General features: G+C 39.9%; 1 protein-coding gene and 1 non-coding gene across 3 annotated transcripts; both read right to left on the bottom strand.

Moving 5' to 3' along the window:
* Positions 1–581: 581 nt before the first annotated feature.
* LOC134499419 (small nucleolar RNA SNORD89) lies at positions 582–688 on the bottom strand. Its single transcript, XR_010068140.1, has one exon. It is a non-coding gene; the product is annotated as a small nucleolar RNA SNORD89 (small nucleolar RNA).
* Positions 689–2107: 1419 nt separating this feature from the next.
* Positions 2108–19990, bottom strand: RNF149 (ring finger protein 149). Of its 2 annotated transcripts, XM_063304964.1 has the most exons (7): positions 18966–19985; positions 16009–16259; positions 14117–14185; positions 12169–12251; positions 3600–3696; positions 2960–3152; positions 2108–2327 (listed from the first exon to the last, which is right to left on the bottom strand). In XM_063304964.1, the coding sequence occupies exons 1-7, from the start codon at positions 19495–19497 to the stop codon at positions 2245–2247; spliced, it is 1308 nt and encodes a 435-aa protein (XP_063161034.1). In that variant the 5' UTR covers positions 19498–19985; the 3' UTR covers positions 2108–2244. The 2 variants fall into 2 exon arrangements, with proteins under 2 accessions (XP_063161034.1, XP_063161035.1); XM_063304965.1 differs by lacking the exon at positions 2108–2327 and having other exon boundaries at positions 3018–3152; positions 3587–3696; positions 18966–19990.
* Between the last annotated feature and the right edge of the window lie 4055 nt (positions 19991–24045).

The following is a 24045-nucleotide window of genomic DNA, read 5'->3' as shown; positions in this document are numbered from 1 at the left end:
TTTACTCAAAGCAATAGCTTATCTGTAAAAATACCCTATGATCACTAAGCTTAAGTTTTGTAAAAATATACTTCTTTTGAGAGAAAGGGGAATGGACTTATCACCAATTTTCTCTCTAGATCCCTGAAAAACTAAATGCTGGAAACAAGGGAAAGGAATGATTATTCCCCTGCAAAATGGTGATATGAAGTAGTTAAAACACTAAATTTTATGCATGAAACAACTTCAAACTCCTGATCCTTAGTCCTTAACAGAACCTGTGAATATAGTAAACAAAACAGGTTAATGATAAATACAGCAAAAGAACAAGACACTTGCCAATTACAGAACCTGCTCCTAGGGAGATTATTCTCAATCTAGTAGGAGACAAAAACGTTCAACAATATAGGGGCAAAGATTAGTTTGAATTATAGTGCTGCTCCATTTATTAATAGTGATTCTATTGAGATGTCTCTGTATTCTAGGCAGAGGGGGCTGCGTGGTGTATCTTGTACCTGAATGCAACAGCTGTTTGTACTTGTAATCATTTAGAAAAAGGCCAGCTGCTGGGATCATACAAGATTTTGTCGTCTTACAGTGCTGCCAAGGTCAGACAAAAAGGATGCTTCTGGAGTTTTGTCATCATGCCTCGAGAGTAAACTGTTAAGAGGCACTGCAATTCGGCCTTTCATTGTCATCACTCCTCAGCAGCACACAGGTTACACATTTTCTATAGACATTTAGTCAATTTGCAGTTTAAGACAAATTTCAGTTAGTTCCAACTCATAGTTGGATATTCTCTAAAAAAAGAAAGATCTAAAATTATCCTACCTGAATAATCCACAAGTAAGAAGTCAGGCTTTTAATATGCCATATTCAGAGAGAGAGTCCTAAAGCACATTTAGTTTATCAACTAAAAATCAACTTGTGGATCCATAAATCCATGGAAAAATGGTTCACCATTTCAGCACATTTTTATATGCTTTCAAAATTCTTAAAGGGGTAATCCAGAGATAAGTAATATGCAAAGCAATTGTTACAGGACCATATGGCTAATATCTATGGCATTGCAAGTGCTCCATTTTAAAACAATCTTTGTGGAAGTAATGGTTTCATTCCAGCTCCTTGACACTACAGAACTGACAAGTAACATGCCACTTTGTGCAAAGGGCAAACTCAGAGTACACACTGAAGACATGAGAAATTGTTTTAACCCTAGCAACAACATTTATTGGGAGACAGATGTTAACATTGACAACTGATATGTGACATATATCTGGTTTGTTCTTACCAGAAATGTTTTTCATAAACCTTTATTTTTTGAACATATGCTTTTCACATATCTTTATCAAATGAAGTAATTTTTTTCTCCTTATTTGAAGCCTAGGTTTTAGAAAAAAGCTGGTTTCAGACAATATTCTCATTTTAAATAAATTTCATATTTTTTCAGGTATTCTAGAAAGTTCGGTTTGAACACACATAACTATAAACACATACTTCATCACTTTCCTTTGAGTGCTTTAATATGTAACAACCAAAGACAAATCAGCAATGGTCTGATTTGATATTATACACCTAAGACTGTGCTTCTCAATTTCTGTATAGGCACACCACTGCTACCTAGCACATTAAACCAATGAAACAATATTCCAATTTGGAATACTGAAATAGAAATTTAATTCTGTAAGTGGCACACAATTGTACAGCACTACATATGTAAGAAGTTCAGGGTTTTTTTTTTCCTAGCAAGTGTGCGTCAAAGACTTTTAGAATCACATATGTTTTAAATGCTTAAGCTAATCCATATTTTATAAGAAAATAATTCTTCATTATGCATATATTACATGTAGTGTAATATATCCCATATAGTTCATTTGTGCTGTTTATACTTGTGTTAGTCTTCCAACCATATTTTCGAAATAGTTATATGTTCCTTTTCCTGGTAAGATTTTCCTTTGCCGTAAGCCAAGGGACAAAGGGATAGAAAACTAAGGGACAAGAACCTCATGTTATAAAAGGAACCAATTTTTTTCGCTGAATAAGAGTAACAATCTGACATTCTCAGATGATCTTTGAAAAAAAGCAGTTTCTACAGGAAATACCTTTTTCTCTTCCTCCTTCCTTGTCCTCATGGATCAAAATCAGAACTAGTGTATCTTGTACAGAGAAAAGTTTTGTAACCAAGACTTATAGGAAATATGTATTTCTGAGGTTAGACTCAAGCCTATAACAATTTAAAAAAACAAAATTGTTTTTTTTTTACTATCAGTTCAAGTTTCTCAAGTTTTCATTAAATGTTTGTGATCCATAAGGCAAATGATCATGTTGATTATCTCCACTTTCCATTTCTATAAAAAGAAATACAGAATTCATGATGTTGTTGAGCTACACGATCAATGTGAGAACTATAACAAGTAATATGCTTATGCATTGCATCAGAACTCATTCAAAAATATTAAGCTAGGCATACTATGAATAAAAAGAAGCATCCCAACTTGGCCTATAATCGGTATTAAACAATGAAATAAATTTCTAAAGTGTATTAAATTTGTATTTCCAAGACATTTAGTTAAAGATAAAAAGTTTCCTAGAACAAAATATAATTATTTGCTTTCATGGTTTCTTTCCATTCTTTTCCCTAGCCCAGTTCTAGCTGAGTCGTTACACTCCACGTATCATTTATTTCTCATGGAACTATTTGCAATTATTGTTCTGACTGAAGGAACAAACACATACTACTGAATTGCATGAGAGCATTCTAATGATAAGTAAATCACAAATTATTTTATAATCTAAAAAAGACTCAAATGATCTGATTTTGAGATCAATGCTCTATGCAATCAAGAATTGCATGGAAGCTTATGTGGGTTACCCAGATATTAAAATGATATAAGCAAGTTCTAAGCATATCATCACTAAGTCTAGATTTACAAAGTAATACCTTGTTCCTAGAGAGAGAAACATCTCCAAAGTTACCTACCAAGTAAAACTGTTGTTTCACATGGATTCTCTTTTAAAACATTATTATTTAATGCAGATGAGTTAGCAGAAGATGCTGGTAAGCCACTTGTTTCATTACTGTCTTCTTCCACAGAAATATTCCAGTTCCCAGTTGGTATGTTACAACTCACTGACTCAGGCACTGCAACTTCAAATACTTTTTTAGATCCTCCCTTTAAAGTTAGAGAAAAAAAATATAATGGAAGGGACAGAACCTGAGGTAAAGAGGTTTAACTGATAATTTCCCAGAATAAAATGCTTAAATTAGATGGATTCAGACTTTGTACCATTTGAATCCAGCAAAATGATAGCTTATCCACAATGCCTTGAGAACATCTCTGAAGAAAAGCAAGTATTTTAGCAACAAGCATGGTTCAGAAAAGCACATACAGTGCTACATGGCCACACACATCACGGGAGGACAACCTTTGGACTTTAGCCCATATGCAGCCCCCAGATTGTTTTTCTACGTCCCCCACCCAGTGTGCTCTCCAGAACTCAATGATGGATTGTTGAAAATCTGAGGCCTTTCTCATTTTGAGGTGGTAATAACATAAGTTGTATAAAATATCTGTATTACCAGAAACTAATATATTTTATTATATACATTTGCAACATACCCAATATTCTAACGCTTTGTTGATATCTAATTTACAGATTGGACATGTTCTGTGTTCCAGCAACCAGGGATCAATGCACAGCTTATGGAAGATATGTCTAAAGAGAGACAACACCTTTAAAATCAAGTAGAAGGCATTCTAAAACCCAATTTATATTTATAGAATAAAATATAGCAAGTCACAAATTAAAGCAATAATAAAAGCTTAAATATAGGAAGACTATTTCCATCATAGAGTTTGACAATACTCTGAATAAAGAAACGTTTACTTGCCAATATACTAATTAGACTCATAATCCATATCTTTACAAGATGCTACCTACAATGCTAGCAAAATTATAAGTTAACATAAAAATGTAACATGCAGTAAAAGCAGCAAGTGGCATTCAGAGAGCTGTTGTAGAATGGGTATCACGTTGTACCAGAAGAATATTCTCTGAAGCCTCTGGATTATCATTCCTTGTTTGTGCAAAGAACATTTACTGGTGTGTTGGCATGATGGATTTCTCTCTCTCTCTCTCTTTTATTTAGAAGGTTTCAATTTCCATGGGATGGTTTCTGCCCATCCCACCAGAGCAGGCAGAAAGGACATGCTCCTGTCACTGAAACAATGTTGCTTGGTGGGTCCTCAGAAGTGCCCTTCTGTCATGGTGCCTGTCTTATAGGAATAGCCTCCCCCCTGAACACCCCCAACCCTGCTGTTTTCCCCAAACCCACAAAGACCTGGATATGCCTACAGGCACTGGGGCCAGGGTGCTACTGGGGCTCTGATGTGGATGCATGTCTGCAAATTTTATTTTTGTGAGATTGCTATTTTTTAAGCCATTTTTTACTGATATTGGACTGTCATTGTTGTATTTTATTTGTTTGCTATCCAAAGTCCTTTGGTAGAGGATTGGCGATATAAATGTATTAAATAAAATATAAACAGAGTGACGTATATGAAAACAAGCCCTGATCACCTGATAAATTTCCTGTACAAGCAAATCAAGAAACAGTGTATCTCTTTACTTGTGATACGAATTATTGTTGAAATATTTTATGCCCTGAAAACATACCCAGTTAATGAGAGATGATGTGATTAACTTAAGGAGAATAAATAATTCAACTTGAGACCAATAGGGAAAATGAGCAACTTCTTCTAAATATATTGTACAAAAAATGGTTTTGTACTGTAATTTTACTATGTTTTGCCTTCAGTCCAGATATTTCCAGTCCATAAAATCAGTATGCGACTGATTAATTCTTACAACACTTCAGAGTTCTAAAAACTGAAAAGGGAAACCTTACCCTAAGATCCTTCAGCAAAGGATTGTTACCTTGTCATGGTGCTGGAGCTTGAGCACCTCAATGATGCCATGAACTAAACCGTGAAGGGCCACCCAAGACAGGAAGGTCATGACAGAGAGGTCAGACTAAATGCGATCCCTGGGGAAGGTAATGGCAACCCACCCCAGTATTCTTGCCGTGAAAACTCAATGGATCAGTACAACCAGAGATATGTCGGTATACCATCGGAAGATGAGACCCCCAGGTCGGAAGATGGTCGAAATGCTACTGGGGAGGAACAGAGGATGCATTCAACTAGCTCCAGACGTGATGACGCAGCTAGCTCAAAGCCGAAAGGACGGCTAGCGGCCAACGGTGCTGGTGGTGAACGGTGAATCCGATGTTCTAAGGATCAACACACCACTGGAACCTGGAATGTAAGATCTATGAGCCAGGGCAAATTGGATGTGGTTATTGGTGAGATGTCAAGATTAAAGATAGACATTTTGGGCGTCAGTGAACTGAAATGGACTGGAATGGGCCACTTCACATCAAATGACCACCAGATCTACTACTGTGGACAAGAGGACCACAGAAGAAATGGAGTAGCCTTCATAATTAATAGTAAAGTGGCTAAAGCAGTGCTTGGATACAATCCAAAAAACGATAGAATGATCTCAATTCAAATTCAGGGCAAGCCATCTAACATCACAGTGATCCAAATATACGCCCCAACCACAGATGCTGAAGAAGCTGATGTAGAGCAGCTCTATGAGGATCTGCAGCACCTACTGGACAACACGCCTAAAAGAGATGTTATTTTCATCACGGGAGACTGGAATGCTAAGGTGGGCAGTCAAATGACACCTGGAATTACAGGTAAGCATGGTCTGGGAGACCAAAACAAAGCAGGACATAGGCTGATAGAATTTTGCCAAGACAACTCACTCTGCATAACAAACACTCTCTTCCAACAACCTAAGAGATGGCTTTATACATGGATTTCACCAGATGGACAACACTGAAATCAGACTGACTACATCCTTTGCAGCCAAAGGTGGCGGATATCTATACAGTCGGTAAAAACAAGACCTGGAGCTGACTGTAGTTCCAATCACGAACTTCTTCTTGCACAATTTAGGATCAGACTAAAGAGATTAGGAAAGACCCACAGATCAGCTAGATATGAGCTCACTAATATTCCTAAGGAATATGCAGTGGAGGTGAAGAATAGATTTAAGGGACTGGACTTAGTAGATAGGGTCCTGGAAGAACTATGGACAGAAGTTTGCAACATTGTTCAGGAGGCGGCAACAAAATACATCCCAAAGAAAGAGAAAACCAAGAAGGCAAAATGGCTGTCTGCTGAGACACTAGAAGTAGCCCAGGAAAGAAGGAAAGCAAAAGGCAACAGTGATAGGGGGAGATACGCCCAATTAAATGCAAAATTCCAGAGGTTAGCCAGAAGAGATAAGGAATTATTTTTAAACAAGCAATGCGCGGAAGTGGAAGAAGACAATAGAATAGGAAGGACAAGCGACCTATTCCAGAAAATTAGAAACACTGGAGGTAAATTCCAGGCAAAAATGGGTATGATCAAAAACAAAGATGGCAAGGACCTAACAGAAGAAGAAGAGATCAAGAAAAGGTGGCAAGAATATACAGAAGACCTGTATAGGAAGAATAACAATATCGGGGATAGCTTTGACGGTGTGGTCAGGGAGCTAGAGCCAGACATCCTGAAGAGTGAAGCTGAATGGGCTTTAAGAAGCATTGCTAAGAAAAAGGCAGCAGGAGACGACGGCATCCCAGCTGAACTGTTCAAAATCTTGCAAGACGATGCTGTCAAGGTAATGCATGCTATATGCCAGCAAATTTGGAAAACACAAGAATGGCCATCAGATTGGAAAAAATCAACTTATATCCCCATACCAAAAAAGGGGAACACTAAAGAATGTTCAAACTATCGAACAGTGGCGCTCATTTCACATGCCAGTAAGGTAATGCTCAAGATCCTGCAAGGTAGACTTCAGCAATTCATGGAGCGACAATTGCCAGATGTACAAGCTGGGTTTAGAAAAGGCAGAGGGACTAGGGACCAAATTGCCAATATCCGCTGGATAATGGAAAAAGCCAGGGAGTTTCAGAAAAACATCTATTTCTGTTTTATTCACTATTCTAAAGCCTTTGACTGTGTGGACCATAACAAATTGTGGCAAGTTCTTAGTGGTATGGGGATACCAAGTCATCTTGTCTGCCTCCTGAGGAATCTGTATAACGACCAAGTAGCAACAGTAAGAACAGACCATGGAACAACGGACTGGTTTAAGATTGGGAAAGGAGTACGGCAGGGCTGTATACTCTCACCCTACCTATTCAACTTGTATGCAGAACACATCATGCGACATGCTGGGCTTGAGGAATCCAAGACTGGAGTTAAAATCGCTGGAAGAAACATTAACAATCTCAGATAGGCAGATGATACCACTTTGATGGCTAAAAGCGAAGAGGAACTGAGGAGCCTTATGATGAAGGTGAAAGAAGAAAGTGCAAAAGCTGGCTTGCAGCTAGACCTCAAAAAAACCAAGATTATGGCAACCAGCTTGATTGATAATTGGCAAATAGAGGGAGAAAATGTAGAAGCAGTGAAAGACTTGGTATTTCTAGGTGCGAAGATTACTGCAGATGCTGACTGCAGTCAGGAAATCAGAAGACACTTAATCCTTGGAAGAAGAGCAGTGAGAAATCTCAATAAAATAGTTTAGAGCAGAGACATCACACTGACAACAAAGGTCCGCATAGTTAAAGCAATGGTGTTCCCCGTAGTAACATATGGCTGCGAGAACTGGACCATAAGGAAGGCTGAGAGAAGGAAGATCGATGCTTTGGAACTGTGGTGTTGGAGGAAAATTCTGAGAGTGCCTTGGACTGCAAGAAGATCAAACCAGTCCATCCTCCAGGAAATAAAGCCAGACTGCTCACTTGAGGGAATGATATTAAAGGCAAAACTGAAATACGTTGGCTACATAATGAGAAGACAGGACACCCTGGAGAACATACTGATGCTAGGGAGAGTGGAAGGCAAAAGGAAGAGGGGCCAACCAAGGACAATATGGATAAACGATATTCTAGAGGTGATGGATTCGTCCCTGGGGGAGCTGGGGGTGTTGACAACCGACAGGAAGCTCTGGCGTGGGCTGGTCCATGAAGTCACGAAGAGTCGGAAGCGACTAAACAAATAAACACCACCCTAACATCAATCAAAACAAGGATCTTCTCTTCAATTTATTTTATTAGCTTTATATCCCAGTTTTTCTCACTTGTGGCATACAATCCACTCCTTTTTCCCTTAATAGTGTTTTATCTCACATTGTGAGATACAGTCAGGGCCAGAAATATTGGAACAAGGATAACTCTTTTGGCATTTGGCCTCTGTACACCACCACATTGAAGTTGAAAGGAAACACACCCAGATGGGAGCAAAGTCAGGACTTTCAGCTGTCATTCAAGGGGTTTGACAAAAGTGGGGCACTAGCCATTCAGGAAGTACAGGCAGTGGCATACACACGCCCCCATCGTTGGTGGCTCATAAGTAATGGAACAAATGGCTGACAAGCAGCTGCATGGCCAGGTGTGGCCTGTTTCCTGGGTACCCCATGACCAATCAAGTAGATAAAAGGCCTGGAGGTGGTTCTGAGTGTTACATTTGCATTTGGTAGCTGTTCACCTGAACTCTCAACATGAGGTCCGAAGAGGTGTCCATGCGCGTGAAGGAGGCCATCATTAGGCTGAGAAAACAAAATAAACCCATCAGAGATAGCAAAAACGTTGGGAGGGGCCAATACAACAGTTTAGAACATCCTGAAAAAGAAGGAATTAACTGGCAAGCTCAGCAACAGCAAAAGGCCTGGAAGACCATGGAAGACAGCTAAAGTGGATGACTGCAGAATTCTGCTCATGGTGAAGAAGCCTTTCACAACATCTAGCCAGGTCAAGAACGCTCTTGAGGAGATAGGTGTCATGAGTACTGATGGTGAGTAGGAGGGGGGCCCTATCCAGGGGGGAAAGCACATGCGTAGTACTGAGGAGTTAAGCAGCCATTCAAAGAGACACAGATCAGACCCGCCTTAACTTTTGGGGTTTATCTGTCTGGGTTTTTCCCACGCTTCTTCAGTTTGTTAGGATTTTCTGTCTAATGTAGCAGTAATAAAACACTAGAGACCTATTCCTTGTCTCAGTGTGGTTCCTGGCTGTTAGGACATCAATCCTAACAAACTCTCTGCTCCCACTGAAAGAGGGAGGAACAAAAAAAAAAAGGAGGAGACATTTGGGAAAATGTCTTCGGAAAACCAGGAAATTCAGCAGGCCATCCAACAACTGGCAGCAGCATTGCAACAACATCAACAACAAGTAGATCTCCAGATCAACACATTACAAGCAGCCATGCTACAGCAGTTACAACAACCAGCTCCGATTAACCCACAACCGGTGCTAGCAGCAGCAGCAGCAGTTCCGCCAGTAGTCTTGAGATCCCAGGGCAGTCCTGCAGAGAAGTTTGGAGGAGAAGCAGGACAGTCGAGAACCTTTCTCACACAGTGCACAATGTTTTTCAACAGCAGACCGGCAGAACCCACAGACAGAAGAGTCACCTTCATTTTAAGTCTGCTAAAGGGCCCAGCAGCCAAATGGGCTATTCCCATGGTGGAGAACAACGACCCAATTCTCAACGACTACCAAAATTTTCTGGCAGGGTTCTGAGCACACTTTGACGACCCGATCAGAGAGGTCACCGCCAGCCGGGAAATTCGGAAGCTCAAGCAAGGCAACAAGAGGGTGGGAATTTACATTGCTGATTTCGAGCTGTTAGCAGGAGATCTGGACTGGAATGAGAGTGCCTTGAAAGACCAATTCAAAGAGGGGCTGGATGAAGAAATAAAAAATGAATTAGTGCGCCAGGGAACACCAGCTACCCTAGAAGGTTTGTATCAACTGTCCGTGGTCGTAGATGCCAGGCTAGAAGAGCTCAGACAGATGCACCCGGGAAGAAACAGGGGCCTCAGAGCGCTTCCAGGATTCCAGCTCTCTCCACAGCATCTCTTTACTCAGAACCAGAAGAGCTGATGCAGATCGGGGCAAGCAGGAGGCTTATTTCCGAGGCTGAGAGTCAGAGAAGGAGAGAAAGAGCCCTCTGTTTCTACTGCGGAATCCAGGGGCACATGGTGAGAGCTTGCCCAGCGAGAAGCCAAGCAACTTCAGTAAGAGCCCCAGGGCAAGCAACAGAACCAAGATCCACCTCCAGTAATTGTGGAGGGAGAGGAGGAATATGAAGTTGAGGAAATTCTGGATTCTAGGAGGAGGGGAAGGGGCATCCAATATTTAATACACTGGAAAGGGTACCCTGAGGAAGAGCGCACATGGGAAAATGCCAGAGATGTGCATGCACCAGTGCTGGTTCAACGATTCCATCAGCTTTTCCCTCACAAACCCAAGCCTCACACTCTACTAGAGATTCCTCACTTGACTGAGCAAGCAGAGGAATCCCAAGCAGAGGAGTTCATAAGTTGGCAACCTCCACCTCTGCCAGAGGCTCTTAGGCCAGAGAGAGAGGAGGAGGGAGAGCCGCAGCCCTCCACCTCAGGCTTGCATTTCCCAAGGGGGAGGGGGGAAGAATCTTCTAATTATCTAGCTATTTTCCAGCAGCAGCCACCTGGGCCAGAAGCGTTATCAGACCTGGAGAGCAGCACTGATTCGTCCTTGGAGTTTTCCTTTGAAGAATTTCCATTGTTGCCCAGTTCCCATGGGAGCTTGGAGGGGGAGATGGACTCTCATGAGACCTCTGGAAGGGAGGGGGCTGAAATGGAATGTGAATCTGGAGGGGAGGGTGATGTCATGAGTACTGATGGTGAGCAGGAGGGGGCCTCTATCCAGGGGGGAAAAACCATGCGTAGTACTGAGTAGTTAAGCAGCCATTCAAAGAGACACAGAACAGACCCGCCTTAACTTTTGGGGTTTATCTGTCTGGGTTTTTCCCACATTTCTTCAGTTCGTTAGGATTTTCTGTCTAATGTAGCAATAATAAAACACTAGAGACCTATTCCTTGTCTTAGCGTGGTTCCTGGCTGTTAGGACAATAGGCGTGTCATTGTCAACATCTACAGTCAAGAGACAGCTTTATGAATGTAAATACAGAGGCTTCACAACAAGGTGCAAACCACTGGTAATGCTCAAGAACAGAAAGGCCAGATTACACTTTGCCAGCACACACCTAAAAAAGCCTGCCCAGTTCTGGAGTAAGATTCTTTGGACTGATGAAACCAAGATTAACTTGCACCAGAATGGTGGGAAGAGAAAATTATGGAGAAGGAAAGGAACAGCTCATGATCCAAAGTATACCACATCATCTGTCAAACATGATGGAGGCAGTGTTATGGCATGGGCATGTATGGCTGCCAATGGAACTGGGCCACTGGTGTTTCTTGATGACCTGACTGCTGATAAAAGCAGGATGAATTCTGAAGTGTACAGGGCTATACTTTCTGCACAGATTCAGCCAAATGCTGCCAAACTGATAGGATGCCACTTCATATTGCAGATGGATAATGACCCAAAACATACAGCAAAAGCTACCCAAGAGTTTCTCAAGGCAAAGAAGTGGGATGTTATTCAATGGCCAAGTCAGTCACCTGATTTCAACCCAACAGAGCATGCTTTTCACTTACTGAAGACAAGACTCAAGGCAGAAAGACTCACAAACAAGCAGCAGCTGAAGGAAGCTGCAGTAAAGGCCTGGCAAAGCATTTGGAGGAAACTCAGCATTTGGTCATGTCCATGGGTTCCAGACTTCAGGCAGTCATTGCCTGCAAAGGATTTTCATCCAGGTATTAAAGGCGATCCTTATGTTTGTCATGATGTTGGTTTGTTCCATTACTTAAGAGCCACCAACGATGGGTGTGTATGTATGCCACTGGCTGTACTTCCTGAATGGTTAGTGCCCTGCTTTTGTCAACCCCCTTGAATGACAGCTGAAAGTCCTGACTTTGCTCCCATCTGGTTGTGTTTCCTTTCAACTTGAATGTGGTGTGGTGTACAGAAGCCAAATGCCGAAACAGTTATCCTTGTTCCAATATTTCTGCTCCTGACTGTAGATTTAAAGACTCCAATCTTTATATTTGAATGAACTACACACTGGGTAATAGCTACAATGTGTATACTCCCTCCTAAACACCCTGAGGACTTTTTTTTAATTAAATATTTCTAATCAAGACCCACTGAAACAATGTGAAAATGTTTAATTATCTTACTTGCAAGGCAGAAGTCGAACAGTATCTTTTGTTTTATAGTTTTCAATGCATATAGCACAATTTTCTGTGTCATTGGCCCAACACTTTAAAAAAAAAATAAAGCCTTGTTTAAGCACACCAGCAATAAGAAAACAGTTTTAAATATATAATATGCTCAGAGGCGACTCTGTGGAGAAACAATTGATGTATTCAGTCAGGTAGAAAAATAAGAATTTCTGGAAAAATGAAAGACTAGGATATTGGTGAGTAGCGTTGCTGTCTGCTGTTTTTATTAAAACTCTGGATTCCATTCCTTGTGCAAAGGAAATAGGATTTGAAATTAAATAATTCTAAGCCCCGGACACTAAGAATTGCTAGTTACTTCAATTCAGTAGTCTGTTATAATGTTTGGAACAGCACTGTGTTGATGGTATTTAAAAAATGGGATGCCTAAATCCTTGTCATACAAAGATCTACCAGTGGAGTCAAATTTATTTTCTGTTCATACCTGCTAACTTGTATTTCCAAAACATTTAAAGATAAAAAGTTTCCTAGAACAAAATCTAATTATTTGCATTCATGATTTCTTTCCATTCTTTTTCCTAGCCCAGTTCTAGCTGAGTCATTACTCTCCAGGACAAAAGAACTAGAATATGGCAGGTGTATTAGTATTGAAGTATGGTTTGTCTTCTTTTTAAAAATACATTTAAATCAGATATCTTGACATTAGCAAAGCATGTTAACTCTGAGACAAGGAAGTCTTGATCTGGTTGAATTTGGATGGGATGAAACAGACTGACCTTGGACCCTAGTACGACAGAATTGCTTTTTGTTCAGAAGAATTCTCTTCCATCTCTGGTGGTAACTCTGCATGAGTCAAATCAAATCAAATCTTTATTACGGTCAAAGACCAGCATAAACTCTGCATGAGGAAGCAGTTCTGAAATTTGAGAGTCCTCCTGGATGCCCAGCTAATGCTAGGCAGGCAAGTGGAAGCTGCAGGGGTCTTGGCCCAGATTTGGCTGCTGCACCAGTTGGGGCTCTAGCAGAAACTGTGCCAGCTGTGCCAGCAGAAACTCATACCTTGAGCACCACATACCTAGAACACAGCAATGTGCTCTATACGGAGCTGCTTCTAGAGATCAAAACTGCAATTCATTCAAGATGCAGCATCACATACACTGGCAAACCAGAGTCGCTATACTCATATAACAGCTATACTGCAGTCACTGCACTGGTTGCCAATAGGTGTCTGAGTACAATTCAAATATTGGTTTTAACCTATAAACCCCTATATGGGTTGTAGATACAAACAGGACCACCTCCCCTGCACAGAAGTGACCTATCTGTATTGTCTGGAGTTCACTCCATAACGTTCCAAATACCAACAGGGTATCTGCTTGAGGTGAAGGGGGTATGGGCCTGCAAATAACATTTTTCACTAGTAGCACCTATACTATGAAACAGCCTCTCTTTCAAGATAAGAGAAACACCCTTGTTCCTGGTGTTCCAAAAATGAAAACTTTATTATTCTGAAGGGCATTTGGACATAGCTTTGCTGTCACTGTGTGAATTGTATTTACTGTATTTTTTTATTATACTAGGATTATTTCCTATATTGGTTTACATTACATGTTTTTACTGATGTAAACTGTCAGGAATCTACTTATATTACAACAGTATAGAAACACAACATATAAATAAACTCAATTTCATACAGAGATATGAAGGAATGAGTGTGATCATAATATATATGAGGTTTGACTGTCAGTATAATTAGTTGGCTGATTAATCTCATACTAAAAGAAAGTATAGCAAATAATATAAAGACATATACAGATCCTACTAAATTTCCACGGATGATTTGGATGGAGTGAGAAATACATTTATTTTGAAAGGAACTACAAATATTAAAAAATTATTAGAAAAGTAAAGATTATTATTCCCAATGCTAAATATGAGTAATTACCTTATCTTCATCCTTTACAATATAAAGTGGCAGTTGAGCAATTGCTTTAATTGTTTCTTCTCTCTGACCCTTAAAAAAATTAAGATATATATGTATGTGTTACAAAGAAATATCTTTCTAAGCAATAAGCACACATCTGTCACAGCACCATGTAAGTCTGTACCAGTGTTAATTAAAGACATAAAATGAAAATCCACAAAATATGCTATAAGGATAAAAATGAATACAATAGCACAATTCAGAAAATGATGATAATCATTTTGCTAATATTCCCTTTTACTGCACAAAGTAGTTACAATGGCTTTATGTTAAAAAATCAAGACATCCAGGAATATTTGCTGAAATGGGTTGGTTCATTAGCATTTAAAACTGTCCATAGCAAAAATATTTTCAATGTTTAATATCTGAGCAGAGAGTTTAAAGAATAGGATAGAATTTAACAGGGAGAAACATGAAGTTCTTCATCTGGTGAAGGAAAGTGTAGGATGAAGGAGACATGGCTTGGAAGTAGTACACATAAAAGGAATCTGGGTTCCTTGTTGACCTCAAGTTAAACATAAGCCAGCAAGGTGATATGATATACCTGCAAAAAAGACAAAAGATATCCTGGGTACATTACAGGAAGTCCAGATCATTGAAAGTAATTGTCTCATTCCATTCTGTCCAAATGAGGACTCATGTGTCCAGTCCTGGGCTCCATAATTCAAAAGGGACAGTGGCAAATTGGAGAACATTTGGAAAATAGCTAACAAGACAATAAATAGTATGAAAATGAAGCCCTTTGAGGAATGGTTAAAGGATCTGGCAATGACTGAGGGCAGATATGGTAGCAATCTTCAAACATCAGGGTGTCAAATTAGGGTGTGGAGTTATTCCCTGTTGCCCCAGAGGGCAGGCTAGAACTAATGGATTAAAACTACAAGAAAGCAGGCTCAGGCAAGACATCAGGAAGAACCTCAAGACTGTACGAACTGTCAGCCAGGAAAACTAGCTGCCACATGAGGTGGTAGGTTTTTTTCTAGAGGTCTTCATATAGAGGCTGGATGGTCATCTAGGATGCTCTAGTGGATTCTGTGCTAAATGAGGGCTGAATAAGATGGCCTTGAAGATCCCCTCCAACTCTCTGATGCTATGAATTATAATAATATAGTTAGGACAAATTGGTTGAAGAAAAGAGAAGAGCAGTGAAAAAGAAACATGAGAAAAAAGATAGTTGAAAAAAATCACATCAACCTTTTCTATCCTATCTACTTTATGCCTAATTTATGTAAATCTATACTAAGGAAACTTAGGATGAGTTTGCAAGAACTAAATTCATCAGCTGATTTGAATGTGTTTGCCCAGAAGAGCCATGCAACGCATTTGAAATGTAATGCATAGGAGCATGGACAAAGTATATATTTTTTCTTGTTCAAGCAGTTGGGCTGGAAGTATCTTGGAAGTTTTAACAATTCAAATAAGAGGTGTTTTTTACAACACCTGCTTGTTGAAAAACCTCTTTTTAAAATTCTGCACAGCCTCAGCTTCCAGTATATTGTTAAATGAAATAAAAAGGCAGTTCAACTTGGTTACACCTCCACAGATAATAGCAAAATGGGTATAAACATAACAATTAGTTTCATCATCTGAAGATAACTGCTGCCTAGTTCTAGCTTAAAGTACTAACAATTATAACTTTCAGGTATATCTAGTTCTGAAAACAAGTTATAACAGATAGTAATAGGCAGCACATTAACTACTATTAAGAAAACTTTTCAGGCTAAACAACATTCAAAGATTAGGCAGGAAGATGCAAAAGTTGCCAAACAACATTTACATGTTCAACAGTATTTATTAGAATACAAACTTTTGTTACACATGATAAAAAGAAGAGAATTACCACCAGTAATTACCTGATTTCTAAACTGTGATCCAGTATAGAGAAAACGTTGTACATAAAAAAATATAAGCCACGCTAAAGATATAATCATCATTGTGATAAACGCAATTGCTACAAACACAACTGATTGTCCACTAATATATTCTTGTACATGTTGTTTACCAACACTAATAGTCATTTTCACTGGAATTCCTCTTAGCACTGGCTCCAGGATCTCCATTCCTTTTGGATATCCAACTATAATTACAACTGTATTGGCAGTACCTATTAAAAATAAGAGAAACAGGAATCAGGAGCAACTCTTCTACAGCTTGTACCTGCTGAAAGATATTCAGGCCATCTTACTGATAGTTGTAAGTAAATTAAAATTGTTCTTGACATAGTTTTCCTTTCAAGATCTCTTGGTCCCAAGAATATGACTAGGAACTAAAGGAGAGTAGGCACGGATATCTCCTAGAACTATTACTGCTTGCACTTAAGTATAAAAAATAAACCCCCTCAGCTTTGCAAACTAGACTTTTTTTTTCATGCAGCCTCCATTTGCTTTGGAGAATACAAAACAAAGATTGCTACAACAAGCAGACTAAGCATGAATATTCAAAATAATTAAAATATGTTATAAGGATTTAGACTATACTTAAGATACATGTTAAAAATAATTGCTATTTTGGCAGCATTTTCTCGGCCACCATACGCTCCAAATATTTAAGCTGTTGGCACATGAATCCATTACTAGGTATTAAAGGCAATGACGGGCCAGATTTAAAGCAAAGATCAGCAAAGGTCTGAAAGGAACAGGGCAGTGATATGACTTTTACTGGATAGATGCTGGAGTCTTTACAGCCCAGTTTGTTTGGGCTTCCCACTAAAAGGTAAAGGTAAAGCTTTCCCTTGACATTAAGTCCAGTCGTGTCCGACTCTAGGGGGCGGTGCTCATCTCCGTTTCAAAGCCGAAGAGCCGGCGTTTGTCCGTAGACACTTCCGTGGTCATGTGGCTGGCATGACTAAACGGAATGGCGTTACCTGCCCGCCAAAGTGGTACCTATTCATCTACACACATTTGCATGTTTTCGAACTGCTAGGTTGGCAGGAGCTGGGACTAGCAACGGGAGCTCACCCCGTCACGCGGATTCGAACCGCCAACCTTCCAATCGGCAGGCTCAGCAGCTCAGCGGTTTAACCCGCAGCGCCACTGCGTCCCCTTGGCTTCCCGCTACTGGAACGCAAATAATTGCATTTAAATAGGTTGGTATTTAAAAAATGCATAAAACTATAAACAGAAATTTTAATAGAAAATCCAGTTTTATATTTTGATATTTTATTTAACGGCGTTTTATCAAAAATACATTCCAAATGTGCTATGAGAAGGAGAAGTGGGCTATCGTTTAATCAATCACATTTTCTCCACCCCAGTTTCTCCTATGATCTCTACTACACACATGCAGTACAGCTTTGGCTTCTGAACTGACAATTGGAAGTTTACACATTTTGCTTTCCTGATGAACAGATATATTTATCACTTGGAGAACCATAGCTTAGAAATCAGCAACATGCAATGTTTGTATTATCATAGCTGCACGTCCTTTACATTGTATACGGTATATAGCAAACACTGAAAAATCCACAGTAGAGCTACCTGATGTTCCAAAACTTTCACTGTAGCCCAGTGGTATTTTGTATTCTTCTGCCACCAGCATACCCCTCCAGAATACATGCAGACATTCTGAGATAGATTAGGAATCTCAACAATAAAACAAACAGAACTAAATGAAAAGTAACAGCAAAAACACATAAACATAAACAAAGCCATTGCAGGCTTTAAGGAATCATATATACATTTACTTCAGCAATGAGGACATTGGAAACAGTTAAGATAGTAATCTTCTTATAAATAATTTGATTAACCAGAAATGGCACAAATTAATACTGTACCTCAGACGCCTAACAAAATTCAAGAAAAATGCCCTAAAATAGGAATGGCCCTTCAGATGTTGCTGAACTACAACTCTCAGCAGTCCAGACAACAGAGTTATTGAGGAGAAATTGTAGTTGTGGTTCAGCAACATCTACAAGGCCAAGCTTCCTTTCTTCCATAGGGAAACTTCAATGTCTTTCTCAACAAAATCCAAAATTGACTTCCTTCACACCACATGAAGACAATGCGCTATCCTAGAAGCTACACACAATGTAGATCAGAACTTTACAATTCTTAGACTTTCTTCAGTAATGTTACTGCAGTGAATGATAGTCTCCCTAAAACTGAATGGCACATCATCATCATCAAAACTGAATATAATGGCCATAACAAATTCTTCATATAGAAATTCAATGAAACACCATGAGTCTAATTAACCTAATTTTCTTCTGACTACTTGAAATAGCATCACCTTTTTTTCCATAAAGGAAGCAGCAGAATTTTGTTACCTCCCATCCAGTAATGCAATTTCTTTACTCAACCAATAGCTCCTTGTTTCATATCACATCACAGGAGAAGCCCTATAATTACCACACCTAATCTCCATCCTATTTCTGGGTCACTGACTGAAGAGTTTGCTTCATCTTAAAGAGTGGAATTTCCCCCTCATTTTGCACTCCAGAAGTAAAAGGTTTTCTAGTTAGGGCTTTTACATCCCTCCTCAATAGCTAAAGATGAAATATCATACTTCCTACAAACATGAGAGGATAGTACCTAAACCCCACCTTGATTTCACTGCATCCTATTCCAGATTAATTCAGGCTCCTCCTCCCCACCTTGACCAAATGGCAACAGGTCGATCACGGCTGGTTCCAGGATTTTCAGTCTTTACATTCGAACTGCGTTTCGCTACTCCAAAAGAGGAAGATCATCTGTTATCTTCCCAGTCCCCTACCATCGCTCATCGATCCGCAACCATCCACCCACCCACCCTTGCAGCAAAAATAAGGTAGTTTTCAAATTACTTTCCTTATTTCTCCCTTACTACCACTGACCGAGGTAAGACATAGAAGTAAGAGTGGAGTTGCCGAACCGAGGCTCGTTGTAGATGACTACGGCGGCCGCTTTCCTCCTTGCTGCGTGGGCGACTTTGTCCTTCAAGTGGCAGCCTCCGTAGGCCACCAAGGCGATCCAGGACCGAGGCGGCGAGAAGGGCGCTCCCACCTCTTTTTCTCCCGAGGAGCTTCCGGGGGGCACGGGGATCTCGTACTCCACCTTTGGGTCGCAGCCCTCCATGTGGCGGGCTGTTCCGCCGCTGGGGATGCCCACTAGGCCCTGCGCATTCTCCTTGGACGAGCTGCTCCCGTAGCGCCCGCTTTCCGTGCTGTCCCGCACCGTGCGGTTGGTGCCCGGCTCAGTGTACACCGTGCTCACCCAGGCTGTGTACCACACCAGCGACCATGAGACCCGCGGGCACCCCCCCACCGCCAGCAAAAGCAGCGTTAGCGTCACGCGGTGCGACAGCCCCATAGCTTCCGGGCCCACAGGGCGAGCGCGCCAGCCAGCGTCAGAGGCGGCTGCCCGCATCAGCAGTGCAGGCGGAATGGTCTCCGCGGCGCAAGCAAGCCCTTCTGGATTCCCGCCTCTGCTTACCTCGCGGGCGGACCATCGCCTGAGTCTGGGAGAAAGAGGCGGCGACTGAATGAGCTCAGTCAGGTTGTCCCTTCCTCCTCAGTGCCAGAAGGTTCCTAGCGCTTCGGCCGCGCGCCTTTACGCGTGAGCATTTCTGGCCACGCTTCCAAAGAGTATCAGAAGGCTCTGAATTCCTCAAGCGCAGCGGAGCCGAGTCGCGTGGCGCAGCGCTCTGACAATGAACGTATGCTACGCCGGGCTCGCAACTCGAGACTCAGGAGGCTCCCTTTCTGTGGTCCTGCTTCCCATCTCCGCAGGCAGTTCAGCCGCTCTTTTTTTTCCCGCAGAACAAGCCCGCTAGCAAAGGGGCCTCTTCCTGGGTAAACAGCCGGGCACGAAGCTTGGGGCATACGCCTTTTTTCTGCTCTGATTGGACTCCGTGGGGTTACATTTAGATGCGCGAAAGAGACCTAAGAAGGAAAGGCTTGTCGTGAAAGCAGCTTTTATTCGTGGTCATCACGTCAGCAGGGCTCCGTCTAGCGGTTCTGTAGCACTTGAGCAATTACACTAAAATCCCTATTCCCTCCACTCTTTCAGCTTTTGATCTAAAGGTAGGTTAAGTTTTAGAAATGTTGATTTTTGGCTTGATCGGAGACATAAGCTTTAAATCATTTGAAAATCTTGTTAGACACCCACAGTTTTTGTCACAAAGCATACATTCGTTTTTTTACCCTCAGCCCTTGTTGAATCCTCACATCATCCTTAAAAAAAAACAACTATTAAATATTTATATCTATGGCTGCCTTAGCTCTGAGAACAGGCCTTGCACCTACTGTACTGAAACTGAGTGACTTCATCCTACTCTTGTCCCATAAAAGCTTGTAGGTCATCCCCCCTTGATTTAAAAAGGAACAAGTATAAATGATTATATATGTAAAGAAATAAAATACCGCATATGTGCTGAAGGCTGCATAATTTTTTTCTTTTTTTAAGAAAAAAGGACAATCTCAGTACTCTTGGTACATTAAGACTACACCATCAAATTTATTTTTGTTTTTTCTGTTTTTGCATGTATGTCCTGCTTCTGGCACTTAATCTTCTCAACCATATTATTTTTCAATGATCCTGAGTTGTGATTACGATTCCCAGATTTCCAAACCAATGTGGTTACAGTACTGCTGGAAAAAAAATGGTTAGACTGAAAGATAAATGGCTGGCAGTAATGCAATTTATTAATAAAATATTTACAATTTCCATTAATACTTTATTAATATTTTATTAACATTTAATGTTTGATAAGTGTGTTACAATGATCATGTCATTCATAAGTGCAAATTGCAATGGCCAAGTGGGGCAAAATAGGGAAAACATAATGTTTATCCAGTTGAGGAAAATCTTTTAGAAACACAAAATTCTTTGGTTAAATACCAGTATATAAAAACAATGCTTAGTTTGAGCACAAGCATTGTATTGCTCACTATGTAACTGTACACAGTTGGAATTATATTTTCAAATCAATTTTCACCAAAGGTACAGTAGATATAAAATATGGTAATTAATTACTGTGAATCTGTTTTGCTAGCAGGAGAGCTCCTGCTTGTCTTCTGAAATATTAATATCACAGATATATAACTGTATTAAAATACTGTCCATGTCAAGTATTAAGGGTCAGATTTTATTTATTTATTTTCTATCCCGCCTTTATTATTTTTATAAATAACTCAAGGAGGTGAACATACATAATACTCCTTCCTCCTCCTATTTTCCCCACAACAACCACCCTGTGAGGTGAGTTGGGCTGAGAGAGGGTGCCTGGCCCAAGGTCACCCAGCCGGCTTTCATGCCTAAGGCAGGACTAGAACTCACAGACTCCTGGTTTCTAGCCCAGCACCTTAACCACTAGATACTCTTTTTATAGTTGAAGATATTATGATTTTACTTTGCCAGTCAAAATCAATAAGCTTAAGATCTCCATAGGAAATTTTACTTGTTTCATCTTCTGGTAATGGCATCGCTAAACCGCAACTAAGGAAACGTTTAGCTGAAGAAAACTTCACTGAGGAATTTAGCAGATGCTCATTCTGCCTTCTGTATTATAACAAAAGACTTTAAGGAAAAAAATGGGAACCATTTGGAGGTGGAAGGCTGAATGAGGATGGAAGAATCCATTTTATGTGGGGAAAGGCCTCAATCCAATGCTGGTGCAAAAAGAATGGCTCAGTCATACGTAGTCCACTAGCAGCTCTTGTTATGTCCTCTAAAGCTTGCAGAATAGAAGGGAGCATTAAACATTAAGCCTTATTTTTGCATATGGAAGGGTGAGGAAGCAAGATAGATCCTTCACACTTTACAGATGCTTAAAACACCTATTTCTCGCTTCAAAACTATTAAAACCCCTCCCACAATGGTTCCTGGCACTACCCACTTTGGCCCTCAACATGCTACACAAATCCTGTGTTGCTCACATACAAATGGCAGTTATGTACCCCTAACAGGTATTGAGGGCACATGTGCTGCTTTTATCTTGGCACCATGAAAGCCATGTTTGTGTGAGATACCAAGCCATTTCTACAAAATATGAAGACAACCTAGAATAGTTAGATCATATTAAGTCTGCAGCATAAAAATAATACTTTGCTATTTAAAGTAATTGTGCCATTGACACCTTACTAAAGATCTGTTGTACAATATATAAAATAACAATCTTCTATGCCATGTTAAAAGATTTATGCTGCTCTTCCAAACGAAGTGTTCTCGCTTGTTGAAGATGTGCCAATTGTTTTTACTGTAAATCATTTATTTTATGCATGATCATGCTAGATCTTTTCTGAACACATTCTAGTGTTTGATGCAATGGATCCAAATGGAATTGTTACAGGGCAATGTGATGATGTCCTTTGTTCATCACTCTAAAAATACATGATGCCACACAGAAGCCACAGAAATGCATTAATTTCAACGTATAATACTAGTGAAGCACAATCAAACCAACCTATGTCATTCTGTCTTACTATGAACAGCGAATGCATGCACATTATAATATTTTACTCTTATTCATATATAATAAAAATCTAACCCATCTTCTGCTTGCCATGTGGCCTCTTACAATGATTCATAATTCCAATGCAAGGGTGCCATTTGAAATTTACTGTGAGAGTAAGGAATTTACAAGTTTCAATTGACCTTCTCTTGGACATATACAAAATTAAAGGATAAAAAATATAACTGATTATAGATGTAATAACACATTATTGCCTACCAGTTGTCAGTTCTGTTCTTCATGAACATAACAGTGTAGTAGTATAAAAAGGGGATATACATGTAATAAATCATTACTGGGAGGTGGGGAAGAAACATACATACTTGATACTGGCCTGGCTCCAAATCTCTCCCACATTTTTGATGCAGGGATTATAAATTTTATTACACGGGTTGGTTTAATTTTTTTTAAATGTCTAGTCTATTCTTCCTTAGTAATTGGTCCCAAAATAAAACAGATTATCCCTTGACTTTCTAAAAAGGTATTTTTTAAAAAATATCAGCACTAAAAGGAGGAATGCCTTAACATGGACTAGTAATAACTTTAACTTGGTTGTGCTGCATATAATACCACATTTAATATTATGTATGTGAGTCTTAGGCTCACCTGGTCCCATATCTCTTGTTCTCTCTTCATGTCTCTGGGAATTCAATCACAAAGCTTATGCTTCTATTCTTAATTAACTATAGTTTCTCATTGTGTCAGAGGAGGATTACATTGACCCTGAGAAACTAGTTTCATAGTGTGGGAGTAGTTGCTCAGTTTTAGCTGTCCTTAAATTTAGAGGGATTTGATTTCAGTCCTGCTATAGTGAGAAGTGTTTTTACACAATGACACACCTGTTATGCCACCCATGGCAATTCATGAGCCACCAGGATTGGAAAGGGTTGGGGTATGCCTTGATTATGTTCCATCTCAACTACTACAGTGCACAATAGTGGGCAATTCTTGAAAAGCAGAGCTGTAAATTAAAAGTAGAACTGCAGTGATACAAATGCAGTTGCTAGGATGGTAAGTGGTCAAGATACCAGAATCACACAGTGCCTATAGTGAAAGACCTACGTTGGTTAATAGTGCTTTAAAATGTTGGTATTGACCTTTAAATCCTAAACACCTCAGGGCCTTTCTTTCTAATGGAACACTTGTCCTGTTATGACAATTTCTACTTAATAAGGCTAGCAAGAGAGGTTCTCTTGAAGATGGTCCCACTGGCTTATCTTTCTGGCATGTGGGAAATGGCCTTTTGTTTATTTCTAGGTCCTCAGGAGTTGTGCTTGGCCCCTACTCTCAGAGTTTATATTTATAATGATACTATTTCATCAAGAACTTAAATGATTACCACAAATAATAATAATATTAATATCGTTATTATGGTCTTTGACCAGCCTTCATAATAAAAGAAAATAGTTTAATCTAACAATTCATTGTCAGAGAAAAGAAAAACAATAAAACAGTGAAACAAT

The sequence above is a fragment of the Candoia aspera genome, chromosome 5 (genome assembly GCF_035149785.1).
Source record: "Candoia aspera isolate rCanAsp1 chromosome 5, rCanAsp1.hap2, whole genome shotgun sequence".
Taxonomy (NCBI): Eukaryota; Metazoa; Chordata; class Lepidosauria; order Squamata; family Boidae; genus Candoia; species Candoia aspera.
This window is presented reverse-complemented; position numbering and strand designations above follow the sequence as displayed.